The 26,575-nt window shown below is 40.5% G+C and overlaps 1 protein-coding gene across 7 annotated transcripts in view; it reads left to right on the top strand.

The window, feature by feature from the left end:
* LOC118390400 (kelch-like protein 13) overlaps positions 1-26,575 on the top strand; it is a 100,028-nt gene that overhangs the window by 45,267 nt on the left and 28,186 nt on the right. For all 7 annotated transcript variants that reach the window (XM_035780921.2, XM_035780917.2, XM_035780923.2 and 4 more), the window contains 2 exons: positions 13,680-13,821; positions 20,807-20,939. In XM_035780921.2, coding sequence (XP_035636814.1) covers positions 13,680-13,821; positions 20,807-20,939 — 275 coding nt within the window. The remainder of the gene's footprint in view (positions 1-13,679; positions 13,822-20,806; positions 20,940-26,575) is intronic.

Raw genomic sequence — 26,575 nt, 5'->3', positions numbered from 1 at the left:
GGAAGGTGCTTCCAGGCTCTCCTCCTTCCATCTCCCCCTTCTGTGTGAGAGATGCCCCCCTATCATGTCCTCTGTCAGTCACCCTGCTAGGCTAGCTGAATGTAAATGGTGGGGATCAGGTTATCTCCTCACTAGTGAACAGTAACCTGGCTTAATTTGGTTTGGAGGACTGGCATCCTCAGGAGCAAAGACCATATCAATGCTGCCAATTCTGGCTAGTGTCAAGTGAAAACTCACATTGGTACATTGCGTCGTGCTTCAGGCTAGATTGAAAGGCTCATGGTTGTTGATGAATGTGTGTGGTTTTTGGCTTCATTTTATCCGAATATTTTGAATGGAATTTCAGGCTCTGTTTGTAGTTCTTTATAGCAATAGGAATTGAGACGGTCTCCATATTCTTTACCATACAGTAGATAGATCATTTATATTAGATATTGAAAGGTGCATTCTGTATCATTCATTGCTGATTATTACCATAAAATGTCTCAATTCTGAATGCAGTATGTAGCCTACATGACTAGCAAAGCACATCATGAGTTAACCAGAGAGATGCCTTCTGAGTGGATGTATATACTGTACCTTTTGTTGAAATTCCAGTTGTCCATGCCCTGTTTGAGTAAACTCCCTTAAGTAAACAGACGCATGGAATGTATGAATTTTCCTATCCACACATTATATTAACATAGAGAACACTGAGAATTTCCCACAGTACCCAACATTCTGAATATACCTTCAGTGTTCTAGTGTTCAGTGTTTGAGGTAAATGGCATGGCAGGTAAATCTGTAAAATAACAATGTATTAAGTCTAAATGTGCACAGTTTTACTGTTACATCAATTCTCTGCCTGAGATATGTTCAGGCTAATCATTCCAGAACATAAATGCACTCACGTGCACTGACTCGAGACTAAACCAAAAATGACAGCATGGGAAAAATAATTTTCAATTAGTCAATTTCAACATTTTCTTCCAAAAACGTCTACCATAACTGTATCCGTAATTGTATATAAAACCGTTTATTTCCTAAATTGATTTGAATTGAGATGGACTTGACCCCAGTCCTGATGGGGTGTTGCTTATAAGCTTAATTTAAGCTGAAGCCACCAATTCTCACATGATATATTTAGGTTCTCAATCATCATCAAAGTACAGGCTAGGGCTATAAACCAACATATTTTACCATTGCATATAGCTCTTTGTCTCTTCCGTTACGACAGCAAAATAGCCTTTCCCCTGTAAAAATGACAAACATAACGAGTGGAACTGTAACATTTAATACTGAGCCATGCCCTGCCCAGCCCTGCCCAGCTACTATTTTGACTTTTATACGTTGTGTGATGTGTTTTTAGATGGCATGATGTGACATTAGCCCTCTCATTATAGGTTCCTCTGTGGTTCCTCCATGTAGCCTACTGTAACGGAGCGGAATGGCCTCCATCTGTGTGCGTAGCTTTCTCCCCTTTCTCTAGATATGGCCGTTTTCAACGTGGAGAGAGCAGCATGTGTGGATGTCTGTATGCTAACATATAACCAGAGATCCAGGGACAGGGTGGTATTTTAGGAGGAGTTGGTGGGTATTAATGTGTGATTGTGTGTTAGCTGGAGATTATTATGGAGCCTGGTCTGTGTGTTCGTCTGCAGTGATCTCACTCAGGCCTAAATATAGCCTCTGCCTGTGGTGCAGATTTCATGCTTGGGAGGAATGGCAAAGGTGCACTGCCCGGAAGCCATGAAATAACTGGAAGTTCAATGGGAATTCAAGGCAATTCCAAGTCCTTAACAGTTCGTTTCATCCTCGCCTCAAGGACACTGGTAAAACCAGCAATGATATTCAGTTGTTTACACTTGCACTATATAATCATTCTTCCCCATCTGTATTCTTCAGCCAATGTCCATAGGATTGTTCGGCCCCCGTGTTAACCACTGAAAGACAAGGCCATAAGACGAATTAGTATAAGCTGTACGATCTGCTCAGGAAATGACATCATAGGCCTAATGTTTCATTACTAGGCCTAATTATAAGGTTATTGACAAGAAATTAAACAGAAGTGGATTTTTTCCCCATGGTGTATGGAGAAGCACAACACCCTGATTTCCTGGTTAGGAAAAAAGCCCAGTATAATAGCATCCGAGGGAAAATAGTTATTTAAGTAAAATACTAAATAAACTAATCTAAAACTAGATAGAAAGTATGTATATCAAATAGCTGCCCTTTTTCTGGCCCACATTGATTTTGACAAACAAAAAAATCTGTTCAGCCCTCCACCGCATTTACATTAATGTTGTATCTAGGGGAGTGTGCATCTACCCTGGCAGGTACAGCAATGCCATCAATGCCATAGGATCCCCCAGTCCACTGTGATAGGCAGCTAAACCCAATAGTACCACATTTTCTCCTGGTTTGACACTCCAATACTCATCAAGCCTACATGTTCTGTGCCCCCTCCCTGTCAATTCAGTACGGTTATACAATGAGAACAGCACACATCCTCAAAAACCCAATCTAAATGTGATTACACAATACTCAGGATCTTCAACACAAAAGTAATAATGCTTGAAAGGTTTCTCTAAATTTCAGAGTCCTTGACTCTGACACTGTCTCCCCTGACAGTGTTTTCTGATGAATCATACCTTTGTGTTCACAAAACGGCTGCAATTAACCTTTTCTACAGAAATATAAATAGAAGGCTGGCTGAAGTTCGAAATATCTTATCGATGTGAATGGATATAGGCCTGTGCAGGTGGGGGAGATTGGAGAGGGTTGGCGTTGGTAAGTCTCTTTAATAGAATTGGCCTTTTACGAGAAAATGTTGTCAAAGGCATGCAGCGCCGTCTGCTACTGAGGCAGTCAGTTGAGAATATATGCCGCTGTGTGTTCTGTGTGGCTCCTGCTCATAAACTGTACTCACCCCCAAGGTTTATTTATGTTCCACACCGCTCAGATAGGATGGCAGCTCTGTGTCTTCATTAGCATATCTTTCTTCCTGACTTTTTAAATTATGAAAGCCAAAAATCTGCTGATAATACTGCTGGATGAATGCTGGAGGACTTGGTGTTTCACAGGAAGCACATTTTGGTGCATGATGTGATGACTCGTATTGCGCGACTGACAAACCTCAGGAAGTCTGTTCTCCTTCATGTCAGGAATGTCAATGGTCTTTGCATAATCTTTCTCAATAGATACTCACCAACCTTCACTCAAATTGCATGTAGTGAAATGATATAGCAGGTGATGATACCAGAGGGTTGCAGGATCAATCCAACAGTGTTTGTAGCTGCCATGTCGTCTTAACAATGGAGTGGCATCTGTTTGCGCTCCTATTAGTAAGAGTGTCTGCTGTTTTATATTACACCATAGTTTTGTTTAAGTTAAAAATTGACTTCAAAGCTGGTTTTGTAATGCTCCTAATGCACTATAAATAAATCAATGTTGTTTTTCCCTTCATTCGAGTGCTTGGTGCTTTCTTTGCATATGGATACTAACAGCCGTCTAGTTCTAGTCAGCAACGTCCTGGTTTTAAAGGTAGTTGGATAAAAAAAAGTAAAAAGACACCTTTCTGTTTCGATCTGGCCGCTCCTTCAAAGCTTAATTAAGAGGCGACCGTCGGGTCCAACAAAGTTAAAAGGGATGTTGGGTAATCAAAGACTGGGATGTGCTAAGTTCTTCAGTGAATCTCATTCGTAGGGAGCAGAAGGTCTGGCACGACATGAAATCACATCACAGCTGCTTCTCTCACCAGTACCTGGAACACGCTGTCGTTCATCATTATGAATGATTGAAAAAAATATGTTATGTTAATTCTATATTTTGAGTACTGTGCTGCTTGTTTCTCTCACCTGTCTGAAACAAAGTCCTGGTTTTATAAAGTGGTGCACTGTCTGCCTCTGTAACGTTGATACAGTAGAGGAGAACGGAGGTTATTTGGGTTTCCCAGGGTATTTTTCCATCCTTTGTGGTACTGTTGGACTGGAAGTCATATGGCACAGGATGACACTGGCAGGGTTTAATTGTTGGCTTTTTCCATCATGAGGTGCAGCCCGGGTAGCAAATGGTATCATTGTTTTTTTCCTGTAAAGCACATTGCGTTGCGTTCCATGTCTGCTGGATAATGAAAGCTTGATTTGATTTGAACCTGTTTTGGTGTTTTCGGGGAACCATGCTCAAACTACAGCATTTTTAAACTCAACTTGCAGCTTTGGTTGGTGTGGTGTGCTGCACAGTATCGAGCCATTTAATTATACTGATAACCAGCTCCCTGGGGGGAGACAATTAGCTATCTTTTGTTGGTGTTTGTGGTGGTAGTGGCGTTGTGTGTTTCTTTGTTGCAGTTCTGTAAAGGGATTGTCTCTATTTTGATATTCTAAGGCCCTATTCACACTAAGAGATATGAAGGAGAGTCTGAGGAGCGGAGTGGCGAAAGAGATTTCTCGTTTTAAATTCACATTACATCCTTGCCTTACATGTCGTTGTCGCTGGCAACGCGACATTCTTGGTCATCAGCTCTAAATGACTAAATATCACAGTAGCCACTAGGCAGCAAGAACAAACTATTCAACAATGACAGTTTCTTCTGAAACATATTACACTAAGCTATTGAATAATGCAACCAAATCATATTACACTCTTGAATAAAGCAATAATTCACAAGCATGTGCAGACAATTAAAGGGTTTATTTTGTCGTCTGTAGGCTACACTCATTACATTTTAGCTTCAAGACAAAAGCGCAGAGTTGCTAAAAGCAAGTCTTCATCAAGTAACGTTATCCTATCAAAAATGAACGATTGACCCGCTCATGCAAATACAAAGTGCAGTAGGTCTACCTCTGAACATTGCAACAAACCAGGCTTCACTTTGATCAATATCATGCAAATCATTACATGTGGTAAGTTTCACGTTTTAATGCCACGTGCACATGTACAGTGACATGCCTTTCTTGCGAGCTCTAAACCCAACGATGCAGTGAACAACATAGTGAAAATAACACCAAATAGAAATAAGAACAAGGAAGTTATTAAGCCATGTGCACAGGGTCAGTTCCAGTAGCATATTTAGAATGTGCAGGGATAATGGAGTGATAGAGGAAGATATGTATAGGGAGGGGTAAGGTGACTAGGCATCCGGATATATGATACAGAGTAGCAGCAGCGTATATCGTGAATGAATGTAAGTGTGTGTGTGTAGAGTCAGTATAAAAGAGTCAATATAAATGTGTGGGCATGTTATGCATGTGTGTGCAAATTAATGTGTGTGTGTTGGAGTGCGTGAGTGTGCATAGAGACTAGTGCTGAGCGATCAGTGCTTTTTGAGGTCGTTTTGGTTCGGTTCAAAAAGAATCACGGTTTTTGGTTTTGATTATCTTAAAAGACTAAAGGGACTATGCATTATGTGGGTTGAATGCTGTAACACACAATAAAACAATTACAAGTCCCATGATGGTCGTGGCTGTCCATTACTGCTTACACTTATTGACCATCATTTATTCACTTAACTGTAATGCAGTATTTCAGTTGTTGTGTATGTTACGTTTGTTTTATTTGATTATTTTATGATTTAATTCCAAGTCATCTTTATAGAGCTGCAGCCTATGCTCTCTGACCAAATCCCTATTTTGTAGTTCTTCAAAGTAAATAAGGCATATTTTTATGACTACTGAATACCAACTATTAATCACTTAGATCATGTATTTTCAGCTAGAGATAGCCCGCGAAGCAACAGCGGCTCTCTATATCACCGGACGATCCGGCATTCTTCTCTCTTCTGTAGCAGGCGTAAAAGAAACAAAGACCGGTCAAGAAGATGCGCAAAGGATTATGGTCATTGTAGTTAATTACCACGTTTTATGCGCTAAACTGAGTAGAATATTGGCCTTTTGGAAACAGCTCCCTACCTACAGTTCAACCTGGATCTGATTTATCTCTAGAGAAACTGCGCATTGAGCTCACTCCCTCCCAAAAAAACAAAATGGAATTCAAATAATGGAAAATGAAGTTGGTCGATTAGATCAAATAAAATAAATAAAAAAGGCAGCACCAGGATACAGTTGACCAGACTGAAGCACAGACTAACATGGGCTTCCATATAAAACAGCTCGTTGCAGTGAATTCACTTATAACAGTTGCGACTGAAAACGTGGGTATAAGTGAATTCACTGCAACGAGCTGTTTGATATGGAAGCTCATACCCGCCATAAAACACATAAAGTGCCTCATGTTTGTCAACATGCACAATTAGTCTGTGCTTCAGTCTGGTCAACTGTAGCCTACTGATAACAACCACAGCTGCAGGTAGTCTAGAGAAGCCTATGCGTTCTGGGTCTGGCCAGGGAAAACTCAAGGTCATGTTTTAATAGCCGTAGCTATGTATTTATAGCCTAAAATAGGCAATTATTTTACGTTTATATTCAAACAGACATATTTTTATGGTGACTTTTTTATTACGCTAAATAGATTTCAGCGGGGGCACGGAGATCGACCTTAGGGGTTCATCCAAAATGATTGACTGGAAGTATTCCATCGACAACATTCTGATAACTGTATGAGTATATACAATGCAACCCTGCATGCAGCAAGCTCAGCCCTGTTGGTTTCACTGTCCAATCGAAATGGTCTCTTTTGTTTGTGTATTATATTATTATATATTATTATATATTATTATATTATATTATTATATATTATTATATATTATAAAGGGGCGGCAAGTAGCCTAGTGTTTAGAGCGTTGGGACAGTGACCGAATGGTTGCTAGATCGAATCCCCAAGCTGACAAGGCAAAATGTCTGTCGTTCTGCCCCTGAACAAGGCAGTTAACCCACTGTTCCTAGGCTGTGATTGTAAATAAGAATTTGTTCTTAACTGACTTGCCTAGTTAAATAAAATCTAAATCAAAAAGGGTTTTAATGTTTTCATCCTCAGTAGGGTCAGGAGTTTTTTTAAACCATATGACCTGATTAGAAAAATAATGTGTTCCCATCACAGCCCATATAGAAAAAAAAATACATAGCCCATATAAAACATTTTTTTTTTGTGATTTATTACTATGTCATACGCTACAACTAGGGTCCGAAGTTGGTTCGGTTAGCCTACTACCAGACCAGGAAAACGCTGGTGCCCCCGGAAAAAAATTACCCACCCACCACTCTGAGACCTGTGGTGCCACCTCTGAAATCACCACACAATGTTACAAATGAAAAAACATCTCCTATTTGTATGATCTGCATTTGACATGTTTTTAGTTTTTGTTTGTGGAGATGGGCTTCCATAGTTAAATGTGGCTCAGTGCAGCTGGCAGCTACTGCAACATTTTCAGAATGTAACAGCCTGTTAAAGCAATTTCAGGTATAAACTCAATAAAACAAGTCTCAAATATTAGGAAAATGTCTAAACATTTAAGTTGTTTTAAAAACATTGCTCTGCTGTTAGCATTTATACTGTAGGAGTGTTGGCTCAACGAGACTATTCTGTTTACACTGCCCTGCTTCAAGGGGGGCGACTGTTGGCCGAGTGTCGACACGTAGCAAGTACTCATGTTTACATTTGAGTAATATGTGTAACTGACGGTATTTTTACGAAAAGTGTAGTAAGTGTGAAGAGGCTCTTAATTCTAATGATTGTCTCACCAACAGGAAGTGCAGAAATGGCCTACCAAACATTCAGTTTGATGAATGAGCGTCTGTCAATTTGTTTAATTTCCTCATTGTAGATGGAGATTCCCATTAAGTAGTTAGATAGTTTGACAACTTCCTGGTTCCCTGCCATTGTTCCTGTAGGCTAAGTTTTAATCCAATACTATCCTATCCCACTTCTAAAAAAAAAAGAATCCCTCAACCAGATGCGTGAATGAGAGGAAATAGACACTGTTCACTAACAGCCATTTGATAAAAATTCTGCTGCTATTAAAGGCCCAGTGCAGTCAAAGATGTGATTTCCTGTGTTTTTATATGTAGTCTTTCCACACTGAGGTTTTGGATATTTCCTATTTTTTGCCAGTGTGCGGATTTCCATCTTTCTAAGCACACTATGAGGTTTGAATAATACTGTGAAAAATATGATAATGCCCTTTTAGTGTAACGGCTGTTTGAAAAGACCACCTGAAATTTCAGCCTGTTTTGGTAGGATAGAGAGCGAAGGACAACCCAGCCAGCCTAACCCGGATGACGCTGGGCCAATTGTGCGCCGCCTCATGGGTCTCCCGGTCGCGGCCGGCTGCGTCACAGCCAGTGATCAAACCCAGATCTGTAGTGACGCCTCTGGCACTGCGATGCAGTGCCTTAGACCGCTACACCACTCGGGAGGCTTGGGATAGAGGTTTTACCTGCCTGGTGACAAATTAGTTTATCGGCCAATAAGAAAGAGTTCCAAACCACTTTGCCAATAACAGCTAGTTTTCAGTTTCCCCACTCAGACCATGCTCAGACAGTCCTAGCAGAATTCTCACTTGAGAAATTGCTCTAGCTAAGAAGCTACTTTAGTTTTCAATTAAAATGATCAAAAATAAACTATCACAGTACGGTACTTAATTGTTTCCCAGAAATGATTAGCTATTGAGAAAAACATACTGCATTGGGCCTTTAAGATGCAAGTTTTCATTATAGTCATCATCCAATTTACAAAAGCAATTAAGACGCATCGCATGCCTACCCCCATCCAATTTAACCAATTTAATTAATTATTCCCTGATGTATTACTAAGAAATGGTTCACGGTCTCCATTCCATAAAGCATATGATTCTTGGCTTGTTTAAGCATCTTGTTAATAAAAAAGAAAACTGCCATCCACCACCCACACACACAGCAGAAGATTTGATATAGGCCTAACTGACTTATGTGTATTTATTTCTGTGAAACATTTGTGTAGCCTAGTCAGTGCATATATTTAGTCACATACGGACGTGTTTGTAGCATAGCGTGTCAGTGTGTGTGTGTGTGTTTGGTGTTTTCACTACAAATCGGCTGTTGATGGATGAAACTTCCAATGACGTCTGTGTTTGTTTGTTTCGTGCTGTTGGTTGGAGTCCGAGTTATGTATTTTATGACTGGGTTGCTCTAGCTGTTGTTCTCTTTGTTTCGTTCCGGCAGCCACCAACACTCCTTTGTGGTTTGGACAACCCACTCTCTCCTCGCTGCCTCTCCGACTTACCACCTGACAGGGTAAATGTACCAGTACGCTGTGTGTCAGTGTGATTGCTCCTGATCCTGTAGCCATGAATACTCCTCTACATCTAGTTGTGGTGGTGCTGACCCTGAACAACCGCTATCTAGAGCCCACTAGGCCATCCATCTCCCCCTCCCTTTAGAAACATACCTGATAGTATCACCTGACCCCCTGACTGGTTTATCGACTTCCATTCGTTAGAGACTTAGCAGTCCTGGATGATCATCATGTGTGTTTAACACAGCGCTTCCCAAACTAGGGGTCGCGTCCCCATGTGGGATCACCTGATTTGAAAATGGAGTCGTGAGAGAAACCATGAAATGAAATAACATGTAGAATTGCATGAAATTAACTTTAAAATGTAAAGAATTTCTGTCCACTGCCAAGAGGGGCTGGGAGGGGTTCACTTATTGCATCTGCTTGTTGCGTTCTCCCTGGTGCACTCGTTTGTGAACTGGCTGCTCGTTCTAAATAATATAATATAATCTGTTCAAAACAGTGGCAGCATGTGCAGTAGTGGTCATTCGGTTGTTGATATGCAAAAGACAAATAGGTGTATTTATGCTCTTATTCAAATGCACAGACCTCTTTACATATTTTCTGAAAGAAATTTGCCGGTATTTCGAAAACTTCATATTTCTGTCATGCTGCTTTATTGACAACTCCAACCACCTCGCGCCCTGGTATTCAGCCAATCAATGGCCGCCACTGTGGTGATTTTATTTTTTTTTTTTTAAGATTTACACTTATCGTTCAAAAGTTTGGGGTCACTTAAGAATTAAGAAATGTCCTTGTTTTTTAAAGAAAATCATTTTTTTGTCCATTAAAATAACATCAAATTGATCAGAAATACAGTGTAGTCATTGTTAATGTTGTAAATGACTATTGTAGCTGGAAACAGCTGATTCTTTTTAATGGAATATCTACATACGCTCTGGATAAGAGCGTCTGCTAAATGACTTAAATGTAAATGTAATTATCAGCAACCATCACTCCTGTGTTCCAATGTCACGTTGTGTTAGCTAATCCAAGTTGATCATTTTAAAAGGCTAATTGATCATTAGAAACCCCTTTGCAATTATGTTAGCACAGATGAAAACTTTTGTGCTGATTAAAGAAGCAATACAACTGGCCTTCCTTAGACTAGTTGAGTATCTGGAGCATCAGCATTTGTGGGTTCGTTTACAGGCTCGAAATGGCCAGAAAGAAAGACCTTTCTTCTGAAACTCATCCGTCTTTTTTTGATCTGAGAAATAAAGGCTATTCCATGCGAGAAATTGCCAAGAAACTGAAGTTCTGGTACAACGCTGTGTACTACTCCCTTCACAGAACAGCACAAACTGATAAACCAGAATAGAAAGAGTGGGAGGCCCCGGTGCACAACTGAGCAAGAGGACAAGTACAATAGTGTCTAATTTGAGAAAGACGCCTCACAAGTACTCAACTGGCACCTTCATTAAATAGTACCCGCAAAACACCATTCTCAACGTCAACAGTGAAGAGGTGACTCCGGGATGCTGGCCTTCTAGGCAAAGTTCCTCTGTTCAGTGTCTGTGTTCTTTTTCCCATCTTAATCTTTTCTTTTTATTGGCCAGTGTGAGAGATGGCTTTTTATTTGCAACTCTGCCGTAACTCTGAAGTTAATATGACCCTCATGGTCAGTTAGCGGACATGCCCTAATAACCAGTGGATAACACCGGTCTCCAGTAATTGTAGGCATAATTAAAGTTGCTGTAGTTAACGAGATGTTGCGTTGGTGTTGCATAGAGCAATAGTTCCCAATCTGTGGGACGGACCCACTTGTAGTTCATGGCAGGTGTCCAGGTGGGTCTTGGGATGACTTTTTTGTGCATAAAAAATATATATTAGATTTTATTTTAATAACCAGTGGATAACACCGGTCTCCAGTAATTGTAGGCATAATTAAAGTTGCTTTAGTTAACGAGATGTTGCGTTGGTGTTGCATAGAGCAATAGTTCCCAATCTGTGGGATGGACCCACTTGTAGGTCATGGCAGGTGTCCAGGTGGGTCTTGGGATGACTTTTTTTTGCATAAAAATATATATTAGATTTTATTTTACATTTATACCAAAATGTGGAAAAATTCAAGGGATCTGAATACTTTCTGAATACACTGTGTGTGCGTGTTTGCAAATGTGATCAAAATGAAAAACTGAAATATCACAATTACATAAGTTTTCACAACCTTTACTCAGTACTTTGTTGAAGCAAATTTGGCAGTGATTACAGTAACGAGTCTTGGGTAGGAAGCTACAAGCTTGACACACCTGTATTTGGAGAGTTTCTCCCATTCTTCTCTGAAGATCTCAAGCTCTGTCAGGTTGGATGGCGAGCGTTGCTGTACAGCTATTTTCATGACTCTCCAAAGATGTTCTATTTATTTTAAGTCTGGGCTCTGGCTGGCCACTCAAGGACTTTGAGACTTGTCCCAAAGGCACTCCTGCGTTGCCTTGGCTGTGTGCTTAAGGTCTTTGTCCTGTTGAAAGGTGAACCTTCACCACATTCTGAGGTCCTGAGCACGCTAGAGCAGATTTTCATCAAGGATCTTTCTGTACTCTGCTCCGTTCATCTTTCCCTCGATCCTGACTAGTCTCCCAATCCCTGCCGCTGAAAAACATCCCCTCAGCATGATGCTGCCACCACCATGATTCACCATAGACATAGGGCCAGGTTTTCTCTAGACCTGACGCTTGTCATTCAGGCCAAAGAGTTCAATCTTGGTTTCATCAGACGAGAGAATCTTGTTTTTTATAGTCAGTCTTTTAGGTGCAAATTATTTTTTGGCAAACTGCAAGCAGGCCATCATGTGCCTTTTTAATTTGGAGTGGCTAACGTCTGGCCACTCTACCATAAAGGCCTGATTGGTGCGGAGATGGTTCTCCTTCTGGAAGGTTCTCCCATCTCCACAGAGGAAATCTGGAGCTCTTTCAGAGTGACCATCGGGTTATTGGTCACCTCCTTGACTAAGGCCGTTCTCTCCCGATTGCTCAATTTGGCCAAGCTGGTTGAGAGAATGCCAAGAGTGTGCAAAGCTGTCATCAAGGCAAAGGGTGGCTACTTTTTTATTTTAATTTTTTATTATTTTTTTACCTTTATTTAACCAGGCAAGTCAGTTAAGAACATATTCTTATTTTCAATGACGGCCTGGGAACAGTGGGTTAACTGCCTGTTCAGGGGCAGAACGATAGATTTGTACCTTGTCAGCTCGGGGGTTTGAACTCGCAACCTTCCGGTTACTAGTCCAACGCTCTAGCCACTAGGCTACGCTGCCGCCCCACTTTGAAGAATCTCAAATATAAAATATATTTTGATTTGTTTAACACTTCTTTTTTTTTTACTTCATAGTTTTGATGTCTTCACTATTATTCTACAATGTAGAAAATAGTAAAAAATAAAGAAAAACCCTTGTGTAGGTTGGTCCAAACTTTTGACTGATACTGTGTATGTGTGTAAGTATCATACACATTTTTGGGAGGGGAAAAATGCTTTTAGTGTAAACTTAAAACCAAATCTAAAATATGTAGAAATGATAATTAACCTATACAGGCTGTCATTGTTAATAAGAATTTGTTCTTAACTGACTTGCCTAAAAAAAGATGCATATATATATTTTTACAATAGCCTAGCTATAGCACTTTGAGAACTTGCCATCAACAACAATAAAGCTGGACAATGAGGCCCCTATTGATTTTATACTATTTAAGTATAAGAACACAGCATTAGCCACGGGACAATGTATAGAATGGCAGAAAAATGTGCTTTAAAACTACAAAATGTTTTCTCTGCTGCCATGATGATATTGTTTACTTATTCTTTGGTCTGTGTATGTTTTTTTCAAATGCTCAAACCTTTTTTGTGGGTCGCGACTCAAGACACCTCAATTGGTAGGTCCCAAATTAAAAAGAGTTTGGGAACCCCTGGCATAGAGCACCAGTATGACTTCATCAGGTTTGGAGTGGAGAGCTGATGATGGAACTGAGTGTAATGTGGCAGAGGAGGAGGTGAGGACACCACTATGATTGGCCTGAGTCGTGTTATTCTTTCACAGTCCCATTGAGAGCATGGTCTGCTGCAGGGAGGGACCAGGCTGGGGATGTTTACTCTAAGCTCGTAGTTACCTTTGCCTTGTAGCGTGACTGCCTGTCCTTACGTCCCTGGATATAAGCACCATTTTCAGGTGTGTGTGAGCGTCCTTGTGTATTGTTTGGTGTTAATGTAGACATTTTAAATCATGTTCTATGTGCCTGATTAGGAGAACGCAAATGTCTTAGCTAAGCTCTCCTCTTGTTGTGCTGTGTATTTATTGACCTTTTTCCTAAAACCCCTTTCCTCAGCCGCTGTGCATGAATCATCAGGAAAATCTCAACATTCTCTCATCATGTAGGCCTGTGAATCTGCATACAAACCACACTCAATGAGTTGATTTTAATGTAAATCCGTGCTTGTACTGCATGATTGTAAGCTAAACGTCCCTTTCCCTCTCTCCCCTCCCTCTGCCTCCCCTAAAGATCCCTCGTGGAGGACGACGACCCTCACATGAAAGTGTCGCAGGGGTGTGGTGACATGGGCATCTCTGCCCACCTACAGGCTTCAAAAACCGGAAACACTCGCTTCTTTACGAGCAACACGCACAGCTCAGTGGTCCTTCAGGTGAGTAGTAGTGGAGAGAGACTGAGAGATGGTGCTGCTGGAGAGGATGGACAGATTGATGAACCTCGTAAAAGCCCTAATGAAATATGCCAGGGTCATTTTAATATGCCTTCAGAGGTCCTATGATTGATTGAAATGATAGCTATACAGGCAGGTCCATAAATATTGTCAGCCTTTTATAAAGATTAGCAAAAAAGACTGAATAAAGTAATTAAAATACTGAGCTGTAAATTATAGATATATTATTATTTTATACTATTACAATTGCTCAATGAAAGAGATTTTATTAACAAGTAATAAAACAAAATCTCAAAGAGAGGGGTCAAAATTATTGGCACCTTTTTCTAAAATGTTTTATGAGATTGGGAGGGATCTCAGACCATTCCTCCATACAAAATCTTTCTAGATCCTTGATATAATTTGTCTCCTCTTATGGTCTGCCCTCTTCAATTCAAACCACATGTTTGCAATGGTGTTCATGTCCGAAGACTGAGATGGCCATTGCAAAATGTTTATTTTTAATGCTTGGGGCTATTGTCTTGCTGGAAGATCCACTTGCGGCCAAGTGTCAGCCTCCTGGCAGAGGCAACCATGTTTTTGGCTAAAATGTCCAGTTACTCGGTAAAGTTAATGATTAGAGATTTGTCCAACTTTTATGGGAAGAATGTCTTAATGTTTAAATCCGTTTTCCGATAAAACGATAAGAAATATTCATACAATTCTACCTGAATTTGTATTTATTATGGATCTCTATTACTCTCCCTTGGGTCCAGCAAAATTAAAGCAGTTTATAAAATTTTAAAAACATTACAATACATTCACATATTTCACAACACACTGTGTGCCCTCAGGCCCCTACTCCAATACTAAATCCGTGTGTGTGTGCATGTGTGTGTGCCAATGTTTGTGTTGCCTCACAGTCCCTGCTGTTCCATAAGGTGTTTTTTAATGTGTTTTTTTACTGCTGGCATGAGTTACTTGATGTGGAATAGAGTTCCATGTAGTCATGGCTCTATGTAGTACTGTGTGCCTCCCATAGCCTGTTCTGGACTTGGGGACTGTGAAGAGACCTCTTGTGGCATGTCTTGTGGGGTATGCATGGGTGTCCGAGCTGTGTGCCAGTAGTTGAGACAGACAGCTCGGTGCATTCAACATACCTCTTATAAATTAAAGTATTGATGATGTCACTCTCCTCCACTTTCAGCCAGGAGAGATTATTAATATTAGCTCTCTGTGTACATCCAAGGGCCAGCTGTGCAATTGTCCTAAGTCCTTTTTTGTGGCATCTTGCCACACTACTGAACAGTAGTCAAGGTGTGACAAAACTAGGGCCTGTAGGAACTGCCTTGTTGATAGTGTTAACCTCTCTGGGATATGTGGGATGGAAGCTCAAAAAAAAAATCTCATTTTACATTGGCGCGTTACATTCAGTAGTTCTAAAACATGCAGTGATTGTTCAGAGAGCCACATCAATTTACAGAAATACTCATCATAAATGTTGATGAAAATACAAGTGTTATACACGGAATTAGAGATATACTTCTCCTTAATGCAACCGCTGTCAGATTTTTAAAATAAAAACGTTACGGAAATAAGCAAACCATGCAATAATCTGAGTACAGCAAAGCAGCCAAAAAGATATCCGCCCTGTTGTGTAGTCAACATTAGTCTGTAACGGCGTTCTTCGTTTGTCGAAAGAGAGTCAGACCGAAATGCAGCGTGGTGGTTACTCATGTCTTTCATGAAGAGATCGTGATACATGAAATAACTTATACAAATACAAAACAACAAACGGAACGTGAAACCTAATTACAGCCTATCTGGTGAAACTACACAGAGACAGGAACAATCACCCACGAAATACAAAGTGAAACCCAGGCTACCTAAATACGGTTCCCAATCAGAGACAACGAGAATCACCTGACTCTGATTGAGAACCGCCTCAGGCAGCCCACCTATGCTACACCCCTACTCAGCCGCAATCCCAATACCTACAAACCCCCAATACGAAACACAACATTAAACCCATGTCACACCCTGGCCTGACCAAATATATAACGAAAACACAAAACACTATGACCAAGGCGTGACATAGTCAGAAATATCATTATAAATATTCACTTACATTTGATGATCTTCATCAGAATGCACTCCCAGGAATCCCAGTTCCACAATACATTTTTGATTTGTTCAATAAGGTTCATAATTTATGTCCAAATAGCTTCTTTTGTTTGGGCGTTTGGTAAACAAATACAAACGCGCATTCGGGTCCAGCCGAACGTCGGACGAAAAGTTCAAAAAGTTATATTACAGGTCGTAGAAACTTGTCGAACTAAGTACAGAATCAATATTTAGGATGTCTTTATCATTAATCTTCAATAATGTTCCAACCGGAGAATTCCATTGTCTGTAGAAAAGCAATGTAACGAGACTGCGCCTCACAAGCCTGTGGCACTCTGCCAGACACCTGACTCAATCCCCTCTCATTCTCTCCCCCTTCATAGTAGAAGCCTGAAACAAAGTTCTAAAGACTGTTGAAATCTAGTGGAAGCCTTAGGAAGTGCAATATGACCCCAAAGAGTCAAACCTCAGATTTCCCACTTCCTGGTTGGATATTTCTCAGGTTTTCACCTGCAATATGAGTTATGTTATACTCACAGAAATCATTCAAACAGTTTTAGAAACTTCAAAGTGTTTTCTATCCAATACTACTAATAATATGCATATATTAGCATCTGGGACAGAGTAGCAGGTAGGTTACTCTTGGCACCTTATTCATCCAAGCTACTCAATTACTGCCCCCCTGTCATCAAGGAGTTAAGAAGGCAGAGTATCGCTTTATTATAGACAGACTTCTCCCCATCTTAGCTACTACTGCATCAATATGTTTTGACTATGACAGTTTACAATCTAGGGTTACTCCAAGCAGTTTAGTTGTCTCAACCTGCTCAATTTCCACATTATTTATTGCAAGATTTAGTTGAGGTTTAGGGTTTAGTGAGTGTTTTGTTACAAATACAATGCTTTTAGTTTTAGAAATATTCAGGGCTAACTTATTCCTTGCCACCCACTCTGAAACTAACTGCACCTCTTGGTTGAGTGTTGCAGTCACTTAGTAGCTGTCACTAGTAGCTGTCACTAGTAGCTGACGTGTATAGTGTTGAGTCATCCGCATACATAGACACTCTGGCTTGTCATTAGTAAAAATGTAAAAAAGCAAAGGGCCTAAACAGCTACCCTGGGGAATTCCTGATTCAAACTGGATTATATTTGAGAGGCTCCCATTAAAGAACACCCTCTTTGTTCTGTTCGACAAGTAACTCTTTATCCACATTATAGCAGGGGGTGTAAAGCCATAACATCAATTTCTCTCAGCCAATCGTCAGTCATTGGTGTAAGTGCTGTGCTTTTTGAGTGTCCTTCCCTATAAGCATGCTGAAATTCTGTTGTCCATTTGTTTACTGTGAAATAGCATTGCATTAAACACAATTTTTTCCATTATGTTTACTAAGGGTTTGATAACATGCTGATTGGTTGGCTATTTGAGCCAATAAAGGGTGCTTTACTATTATTGGGTAGCGGAATGACTTTAGCTTCCCTCCAGGCCTGAGGGCACACGCTCTCTTGTCGGCTTCTATTGAAGATGTGTCAATATCGTCTGCTATTATCCTCAGTCATTTTCCATCCAGATTGTCAGACCCTGGTGGCTTGTCATTGTTGATAGAACTTCATTTTTTTTGCCTCTTCCACACTGACTTTACGGATTTCAAAAGTACAATTCTTGTCATTCATAATTTGGTCCGATATACTTGTGTAGTGTCAGTGTTTGTTGCCGTCATGTCATCCCTAAGTTTGCTTATCTTGCCAATGAAAATGTAATTAAAGTATTTCACAAAGATAACCAAGAGGCTGACACTTGGCCGCAAGTGTATCTTCCAGCAAGACAATAACCCCAAGCGCACATCAAAATCCACAAAGAAATTGTTAATTGACAACAACAAAAAATAATGCATCTCTGTGTCCAGACTTTGAGCCCCATTGAAACCTGTGGTTTGAAGAGGACATTCTCCTCGCAATGGAAGGGTGCTAGAGTAATGAAGATGGGGGTCAAAATTATTGTCACCCCTATCTTTTTTAGATTTTTTAAAATTGCTTATTAAACAATATCGCTTTCTCTGAGCAATTGTATTAGTATAAAATGATTTGCATATAATATAGCTCAGTAGTTGTATTTTTTTATGCAGTTGTTTTGGCTCGTGATAATTAGGGACCTGAATATGTTTGTATGGTGTCTGAAACTTTGCCAGACAAAGATACTAAGAGCCTTTACCCAACTCAAAAAAATATCTAGACATTTCTGAACACAACAAAAAAATTACACAAATTACCCTGGTTTTGTTTCAGTCAGGTTGTCTGTTCAAAATTCTGTTTTAAAACACGGAAAAGTTGTTCCTGTGCAGATCTTCAACGATGTGCAGCACCAATCATGCGCATCTGTCTCAAACAATCTCTTCTAGGCTATTGTGTGCAACTCTTAATCACACGTCGTTTCTCCTTCTCCTTCACACTTGCAATCTTCAAGCACTGCGCACATTTCTTCCTTTGCTCTACCTAACATTATGGAATCTTTACAACTAATGTCAAACTTGTTACAAGCACATCAGGGTTTAGCCTTCACTATCCTGTTTAAAAACCAACAAATCTTTTAAAAATCAAGGTCTCTCCCACTCTAATCACTGGCACATCTAAAGTCAGAATGCGATGCGCGTGGAGGGCAAAGCACGTAAACAGTGGAATAAATCAGCTTCGTGTGTGCAAGCTGTCTAAGAGATATGACTTGCCTTTCAAACCTATCCGCTGCATTTATTGAGAAAAATGATCAGTGAATTATTCAATTGATTCACTGCGGAGGAAGAGAATTATGTTCTAAGAACATTGAAAACTGTTATGTTCTCGACAAAGAGTTGTCAAACGGATATCTTTCATGAAGTTGGATTAAAATAATGGAAATGACTGTTGTTCCCTCTAGTTGAAATGGCCTACTTTTTTCATCGCACGCATAGAACAAGATGTCTTCTGCATATGATAAAAATAAAATGTGATGACAATTGAAATGGAGATGATATCCCTTATTATTTATGTCGGCTAGTTAGCTGTAATTTTGAAGGGGATGATAGAGCGATGGTAGTGACTCCTTCAGTGCAGACAGACAGTGGCTCAGCGTGTTGGGCTCCAGCTGTTTGATGAAGCATCAGCACCAGTGAGTCAGGCTCCGTGCCCTGCCTGGCCCGCTTGGCCCATGCCAGTCTCTGTCCACACGTGAAGGTCGTCACAGAGATGGGGGCTGCCAGGCAGGAGCTGGCAGAAAGCTACTGGACTCATCAATGTGTGACCTGTTCACACTGTGTGTACTCCACAACCTGTTAGTATGATGGAGGTGTGTTGTGTGGACGTGTTGTTAGGCAGAGTGCTTCTAAGGTCCCGATTCAACAGTGTAATAGCCTTTTAACTGGTGGAATAGTTTTTATACCTGCTGTTGAAGAGTGTTGATTTATCTTTTTAGGAACACAGCACTGGGTGGGTGTACACGTGTGATTCAGCACATTTGCTCAAGTCAGAAAATAAGATTGTGCCAATCTCTGTCGTCGCTGCAAAGTTTCTCTATCGATTGACAGCTGTCGGCTTGCTACCAACTGTCCGTGGCTGAACATTTTCAGAGTTTAACAACAACTATCACTGAGGTAAATTCAAAGTTGTTATGATTTGAAAGCTTGTTGGATCATTAGAAAAAGGCACATCTTGCTATCCCTTGTTAGCAGTCATCTATTATAGCCCATCTATTTTCTGTTGTTCTCTGGACATATTGTAAATACACCTGCATAGGACTCTAGATATTGATTTTGCCAAGAGAAGACTCTTCACTTTCAGTGCTACATCTTCTAACATGCTCATCAGGCGGTTGCTGCATAGGAGAAAAACATCATTCAAATGTGTATGAAACACAGACTGTTGACCATTTTAAGTGAATGCTAATTAAGCAGTGAGGGTCGTCAATGCACATAGTGATGCCATTGTTGGTTTCCACTGTGTTTTTTATAGGGACCTCAGTCTGTGACTGAACACTGGGCTTAAAAACACAAGTAGAAAATGTAATAGCATTGCTACATATTGCTTTTAAGGCTGGTGAGCATTATAGTTCTGTGGTAAATTAATTTAAGATGTATGTATTTGGCTGATTTAAGCCAAAATTATTCTACCAAGAATTTTTATTAAACCAGAATATGAACTTAAAAACGTATTGTAACATTCTCTGTACAAAGATAGACAAAAAAAAACATATTTGGGTATACATTTTTATTCTTTGTATAAAGATAGACAAATAATTACTTTTTGGTATACATTTTTGACCTATTTGTTTTTATTGCAATAAGCACAGGAATTATTTTCAGGCAGGTTGTCAAGAAACGGTAATGCTTGGGGGGCTGTGTTTTTCTCTTTGTCTTTTCATGAAGTGATTGAGTTGGGGTAATCCAGTCTGTGTACCAGTCTGGATAGGCCTCATACCAATCTGGTTCAGGACAGACATGGTCTCTCCACACAGTACACAGAGCAGCTTTCTTTTCTTTTCTCCCCAATTTTGTGGGAATCCAATTGGTAGTTTGCAGTCTTGTCCCATCGCTGCAACTCCTCTATGGACTCGGGAGAGGTGAAGGTCGAGAGCCATGCGTCCTCAGAAACACGACCCTGCCAAGCCGCACTGCTTCCGGAAGCCAGCTGCACCATGTGTTGGAGGAAACACCATCCAGCTGGCGACCGAAGTCAGCTTGCAGTCGCCCGGCCCGCCACAAGGAATCGCTAGAGTGTGATGGGACAAGGAAGTCCCGTCTGGCCAAACCCTCCCCTATGTGCTGTGCCACTCGGGAAGCCTCACAGAGCAGCTCTCTAACAGGCTGGTCTCTCCTCTTTCTCTCTCTCCCCCTACCAGGGATTTGACCAGCTGAGGCTAGAGGGATTACTGTGTGATGTCACGCTGGTGGCGGGGGACGGAGACGAAGCCTTCCCAGTGCATCGCGCCATGATGGCCTCCTCCAGCGACTACTTCAAAGCCATGTTCACAGGTAAGCTGTTATGCCTCCATCTCTCTCACCACCTCTCACTGACCCACAGCAGCATGCACGGGATGGGACGTCCACATACTGTGTTTAATGTTGATTAACAGACTGCGTAATCAGAGGATTAGCCTGCTTGTCACGTGTCCGTCAATCAATCTCTACTGTGGGGCTCTGCAGCTGATAGCATTGTGTTGTCTGGTTGTCTTCTCCCAAAGTGCTCCTTTTCTTGAAGCACAGCGTGAATCCTCCAGGATTCTTTCCCTGTCATCTCTACATTCTCATAAGCTACCATACCTTGAATTAGACATGCTCATTTTCCCAAGGGGTTAAGGTTTTGATTTACCTTGTGCTTTTTAAATGTTTTATAATAAGGTTTGTTTTTCATAAGACATCACAATTATTGCATTCATCACTTTGGTGAACATACTTTTTTTATTCCCAGAATGCATTTCTGTATTTCATATTGTTGTAGCTTAGTAACTGCCTCACTGATGACGCAAATAGAAACGACTTGGATAGATGTAGTGAGGGTAAATATCCTTCAACTGCAGTTTCATATACAGTGGGGCAAAAAAGTATTTAGTCAGCCACCAATTGTGCAAGTTCTCCCACTTAAAAAGATGAGAGAGGCCTGTAATTTTCATCATAGGTACACTTCAACTATGACAGACAAAATGAGGGAAAAAAATCCAGAAAATCACATTGTAGGATTTTTAATGAATTTATTTGCAAATTATGTTGGAAAATAAGTATTTGGTCACCTACAAACAAACAAGATTTCTGGCTCTCACAGACCTGTAACTTCTTCTTTAAGAGGCTGCTCTGTCCTCCACTCGTTACCAGTATTAATGCCACCTGTTTGAACTTGTTATCAGTATAAAAGACACCTGTCCACAACCTCAAACAGTCACACTCCAAACTCCACAATGAAAATATCGGATATCGGTATCGGTCAAAAATTTAATATCGGTGCATCAATGGTTAAGAAGAAATCATCAACCCTGTTACGGTCAGCCCTGTTACTTTATTTGCTACTTACTATAGTATATTTTTTATTTAACCTCTTGAGATAGGGAAAAAAATAAATGTATTAATATTAATGTGCTTTATTCAATAACAAAAAAATGTATGGACTAAGTTTATTTTATTTTTTATTTGGTGTGGGGGTTACAGGTACAATATCCATTTCAATTAATATATTCAGTTTAAATAACATGTACCTGTGGACTGTCATTCAAAATAAAAACGTATGTTTAAACAGGAAAAGAAAACTAAAAAGTGTGCCTCCACCCACAACCTCCCATCCCATTCCCCCAACCCCACCCAGCCAACATGTCTCCATCCAACCCCACCCAGCCAACATGTCTCCATCCACCCCCCCAACTCCCGGAAACCATGTTTTCCACCCATTCTCACCCCCATAGCAACTAGGGTTACTTTTCAGTCACCACCCAGACCCCCCACCTTCCTACTAGCCTCCCGACGGCCAAAGAAAACCCTCCACATACAACCCCAACCTCGTGGGCCTGAAAGCAAAGAAAGTAAAAAATGTATTTTGTAAGTGTGTGTATGTGTGTATATATATACACACATGGGCTGCTTTTCCTTAACTCTGTGGTCCGACTCATCCCAAACCATCTCATTTGGTTGAACTCTGGGGATTGTGGAGGCCAGGTCATCTGATGCAGCCACTCCATCACTCTCCTTCTTGGTCAAATAGCCCTTACACAGCCTGGAGGTGTGTTTTGGGTCATTGTCCTATTGAAAAACAATTGATAGTCCCACTAAGCACAAGCCAGATGGGATGGCGTATCGCTGCAGAATGCTGTGGTAGCCATGCTGGTTAAGTGTGCCTTGAATTTTAAAGAAATCACAGACAGTGTCATCAGCAAAGCACCTCCACACCATAACACCTTCTCCTCCATGCTTCATGGTGGGAAATACACATGCGGAGGTCATCTGTTACACACACCGCGTCTCACAAAAACACAGCGGTTGGAACCAAAAATCTCAAATTTGGACTCATCAGACCAAAGGACAAATTCCCACGGTCAAATGACCATTGCTCGTGTTTCTTGGCCCAAGCAAGTCTGTTCTTCTTATTGGTGTCATTTAGTAGTGGTTTCTTTGCAGCAATTTGACAATGAAGGCATGATTCCCACAGTCTCCTCTGAACAGTGGGCCATTTACAGTGGGGCAAAAAAGTATTTAGTCAGCCACCAATTGTGCAAGTTCTCCCACTTAAAAAGTTGAGAGAGTCCTGTAATTTTCATCATAGGTACACTTCAACTATGACAGGCAAAATTAGGGAAAAAAATCCAGAAAATCACATTGTGGGATTTTTAATGAATTTATTTGCAAATTATGGTGGAAAATAAGTATTTGGTCACCTACAAACAAGCAAGATTTCTGGCTCTCACAGACCTGAAACAACTTCTTTAAGAGGCTCCTCTGTCCTCCACTCGTTACCTGTATTAATGGCACCTGTTTGAACTTGCTATCAGTATAAAACACACCTGTCCACAACCTCACAGTCACACTCCAAACTCCACTATGGCCAAGACCAAAGAGCTGTCAAAGGACACCAGAAACAAAATTGTAGACCTGCACCAGGCTGGGAAGACTGAATCAGCAATAGGTAAGCAGCTTGGTTTGAAGAAATCAACTGTGGGAGCAATTATTAGGAAATGGAAGACATACAAGACCACTGATAATCTCCCTCGATCTGGGGCTCCACGCAAGATCTCACCCCGTGGGGTCAAAATGATCACAAGAACGGTGAGCAAAAATCCCAGAACAACACGGGGGGACCTAGTGAATGACCTGCCGAGTGCTGGGACCAAAGTAACAAAGCCTACCATCAGTAACACACTATGCCGCCAGGGACTCAAATACTGCAGTGCCAGACGTGTCCCCCTGCTTAAGCCAGTACATGTCCAGGCCCGTCTGAAGTTTGCTAGAGAGCTTTTGGATGATCCAGAAGAAGATTGGGAGAATGTCATATGGTCAGATGAAACCAAAATATAACCTTTTGGTAAAAACTCGTCGTGTTTGGAGGACAAAGAATGCTGAGTTGCATCCAAAGAACACCATATCTACGATGAAGCATGGGGGTGGAAACATCATGTTTTGGGGCTGTTCTTCTGCAAAGGGACCAGGACGACTGATCCGTGTAAAGGAAAGAATGAATGGGGCCATGTATTGTGAGATTTTGAGTGAAAACCTCCTTCCGTCAGGGCATTGAAGATGAAACGTGGCTGGGTCTTTCAGCATGACAATGATCCCAAACACACCGCCCGGGCAACGAAGGAGTGGCTTCGTAAGAAGCATTTCAAGGTCCTGGAGTGAACATCACTGCTCTAGAGGAGATTGATGAATGGGCCAAAATACCAGCAACACAGTGTGTGAAAACCTTGTGAAGACTTACAGAAAACGTTTGACCTCTGTCATAGCCAAAAAAGGGTATATAACAAAGTATTGAGAAACTTTTGTTATTGACCAAATACTTATTTTCCACCATAATTTGCAATTTAATTCATTAAAAATCCTACAATGCGATTTTCTGGAGAAAAAAATATATAATTTTGTCTGTCATAGTTGAAGTGTACCTATGATGAAAATTACAGGCCTCTCTCATCTTTTTAAGTAGGAGAACTTGCACAATTGTTGGCTGACTAAATACGTTTTTCCCCCACTGTATTTGAGCTGCAATTTCTGAGGCTGGTAACTCTAATGAACCTATCCTCTGCAGCAGAGGTAACTCTGGGTCTTCAATTCCTGTGGTGTTTGTCATGAGAGCCAGTTTCATCAGTGCTTGCCGGTTTTTTAAGAACCTTGAAAAGATATTGACATTTTCCAGATTGACTGTAATTTCTTTTTGCTTATTTGAGCTGTTCTTGCCATAATATGGACTTGGGTCATTTACCAAATAGGGCTATCTTCTGTATACAACCCCTACCTTGTCACAAAACAACTTATTATCTCAAACATGCATTCCAGGTGACTACCTCAATGCTGGTTGAGAGAATGCCAAGCGTGTGCAAAGCTGTCATCAAGGCAAAGGATGGCTATTTGAAGAATCTCAATTTGTTTGACACTTTTTTTCGTTACTACATGATTCCATATGTGTTATTGTATCATTTTGATGACTTCACTATTATTCTACAATGTAGAAAATAGTAATGATAAAGAAAAACCCTTGAATGAGTAGGTGTTCTAAAACTTTTGACCGGTAGTGTAGTTTGTATGCATGTTATGAGATTTAGCTGAGATTATTCTTTACAGAGTCAAATATATTTGTCCAGGCCTCAATTGTTCCTTCACTAGCACCATTAATTCTCGCTGTCAATAATTCTGTTAGAGCTGGCGAATTGCGAGAGTGAGGTGAGAGCCAATATTTTTTTTGCGATAGTGCTGCCTGCCAGCAGTAGTTATCTCTGATTGATTGAGATATTCTAGGAGCGATCATCGTTAAGTAACATAAGATGCAAAGCATTGAATATTTACATTAATTCATTTTGTAACTCTGTCCCAGAAGCATTTAACTGAAGGGCACTATCACATCATATGTGCCTACCTAATTTAAGGGACACAGTGAACAGTTGAGAGTTGGGGCCAATTTCATCGTAAAATGTTTCCTTAGTGTTATAAAGTTTGTGAACAAACTTAAAATGTACAAGTTGATGGTTCGTTTTAAGTTGATTTTTTTTTTAAATTTTCTGTGGATCATACTTTTTTTTATGGCTAGCCCAGATTGAGCTTTCCAAAAGTTGTTTATATAATTTAGAGATCAGTCCTTTCGGGAACCCAGATAATTTATTTATAAATTCTATCATTGGATGGTTCGGTAGTTGGGTTTCCCAAGGGACTCCATATCCGGCATAGCTGACTCAAATGGCAAATATAGAAAAAAAGGAGTTGCTTGTAATGTGTCTTTCAAATCCTATAATGTTCTCAAACCATTACTGTCCATGATATCTGCAAAGGTACTGATTCTACCTTTGGACCATTGGGGTTATGCAAAAGACCGCCCTCCAGATCGCAAGGCATTATTGTGAAATATTGGGCATGCCATTTTGATTCCTAGTTACATTGTTTTTCAATTTTGCCCCAAATAGAAATTAGGTGAGCAATAATAGAACTGCATTGTTTAAGGGATATATCAGTGAAGACCACCCTTTTCCAGGGCAGTAGGAGACACCATATTTAAGATGGGTAATAATGGACGGAAGTTATTCAAGAATGGACGTTTTATAACAAAACTGCTTTGGTCCGTGTCAATTTTGGGAAGTAAGTCTCGAAACAAACAACATTTTGGAAAACAGTTTAATATGTGTTTATCCAAGATCAGGAGCGAGAGTGATAACACTGGGTGGCATCCTTACCTTTTTTAATTAAAAGGCAAATCTAGTGCTGTATTCACATCTCTCCCAAATTAACCTTTGTGAATGGCTGTGTTAATCCTTTCGTGCAATAGTGGACCTAATTGGCTCCAAAAATGTAAATGGACCAGGTGATTTGCCTTTATTCATGCTACAATGCCCTTTTGAGTTCATTTAGAGAGATTTGGGCTCCCAGCGAAGTTGCTTTCTCTGTTGAGAAAAGTGGATTTCTTAATTATTTTAGAAAGGGCTTAGTCTGGC

The sequence above is a fragment of the Oncorhynchus keta genome, chromosome 11 (assembly GCF_023373465.1).
Source record: "Oncorhynchus keta strain PuntledgeMale-10-30-2019 chromosome 11, Oket_V2, whole genome shotgun sequence".
NCBI lineage: Eukaryota > Metazoa > Chordata > Actinopteri > Salmoniformes > Salmonidae > Oncorhynchus > Oncorhynchus keta.
Note: the sequence above shows the minus strand (reverse complement) of the source record. Positions and strands in the feature narration are given on the sequence as shown.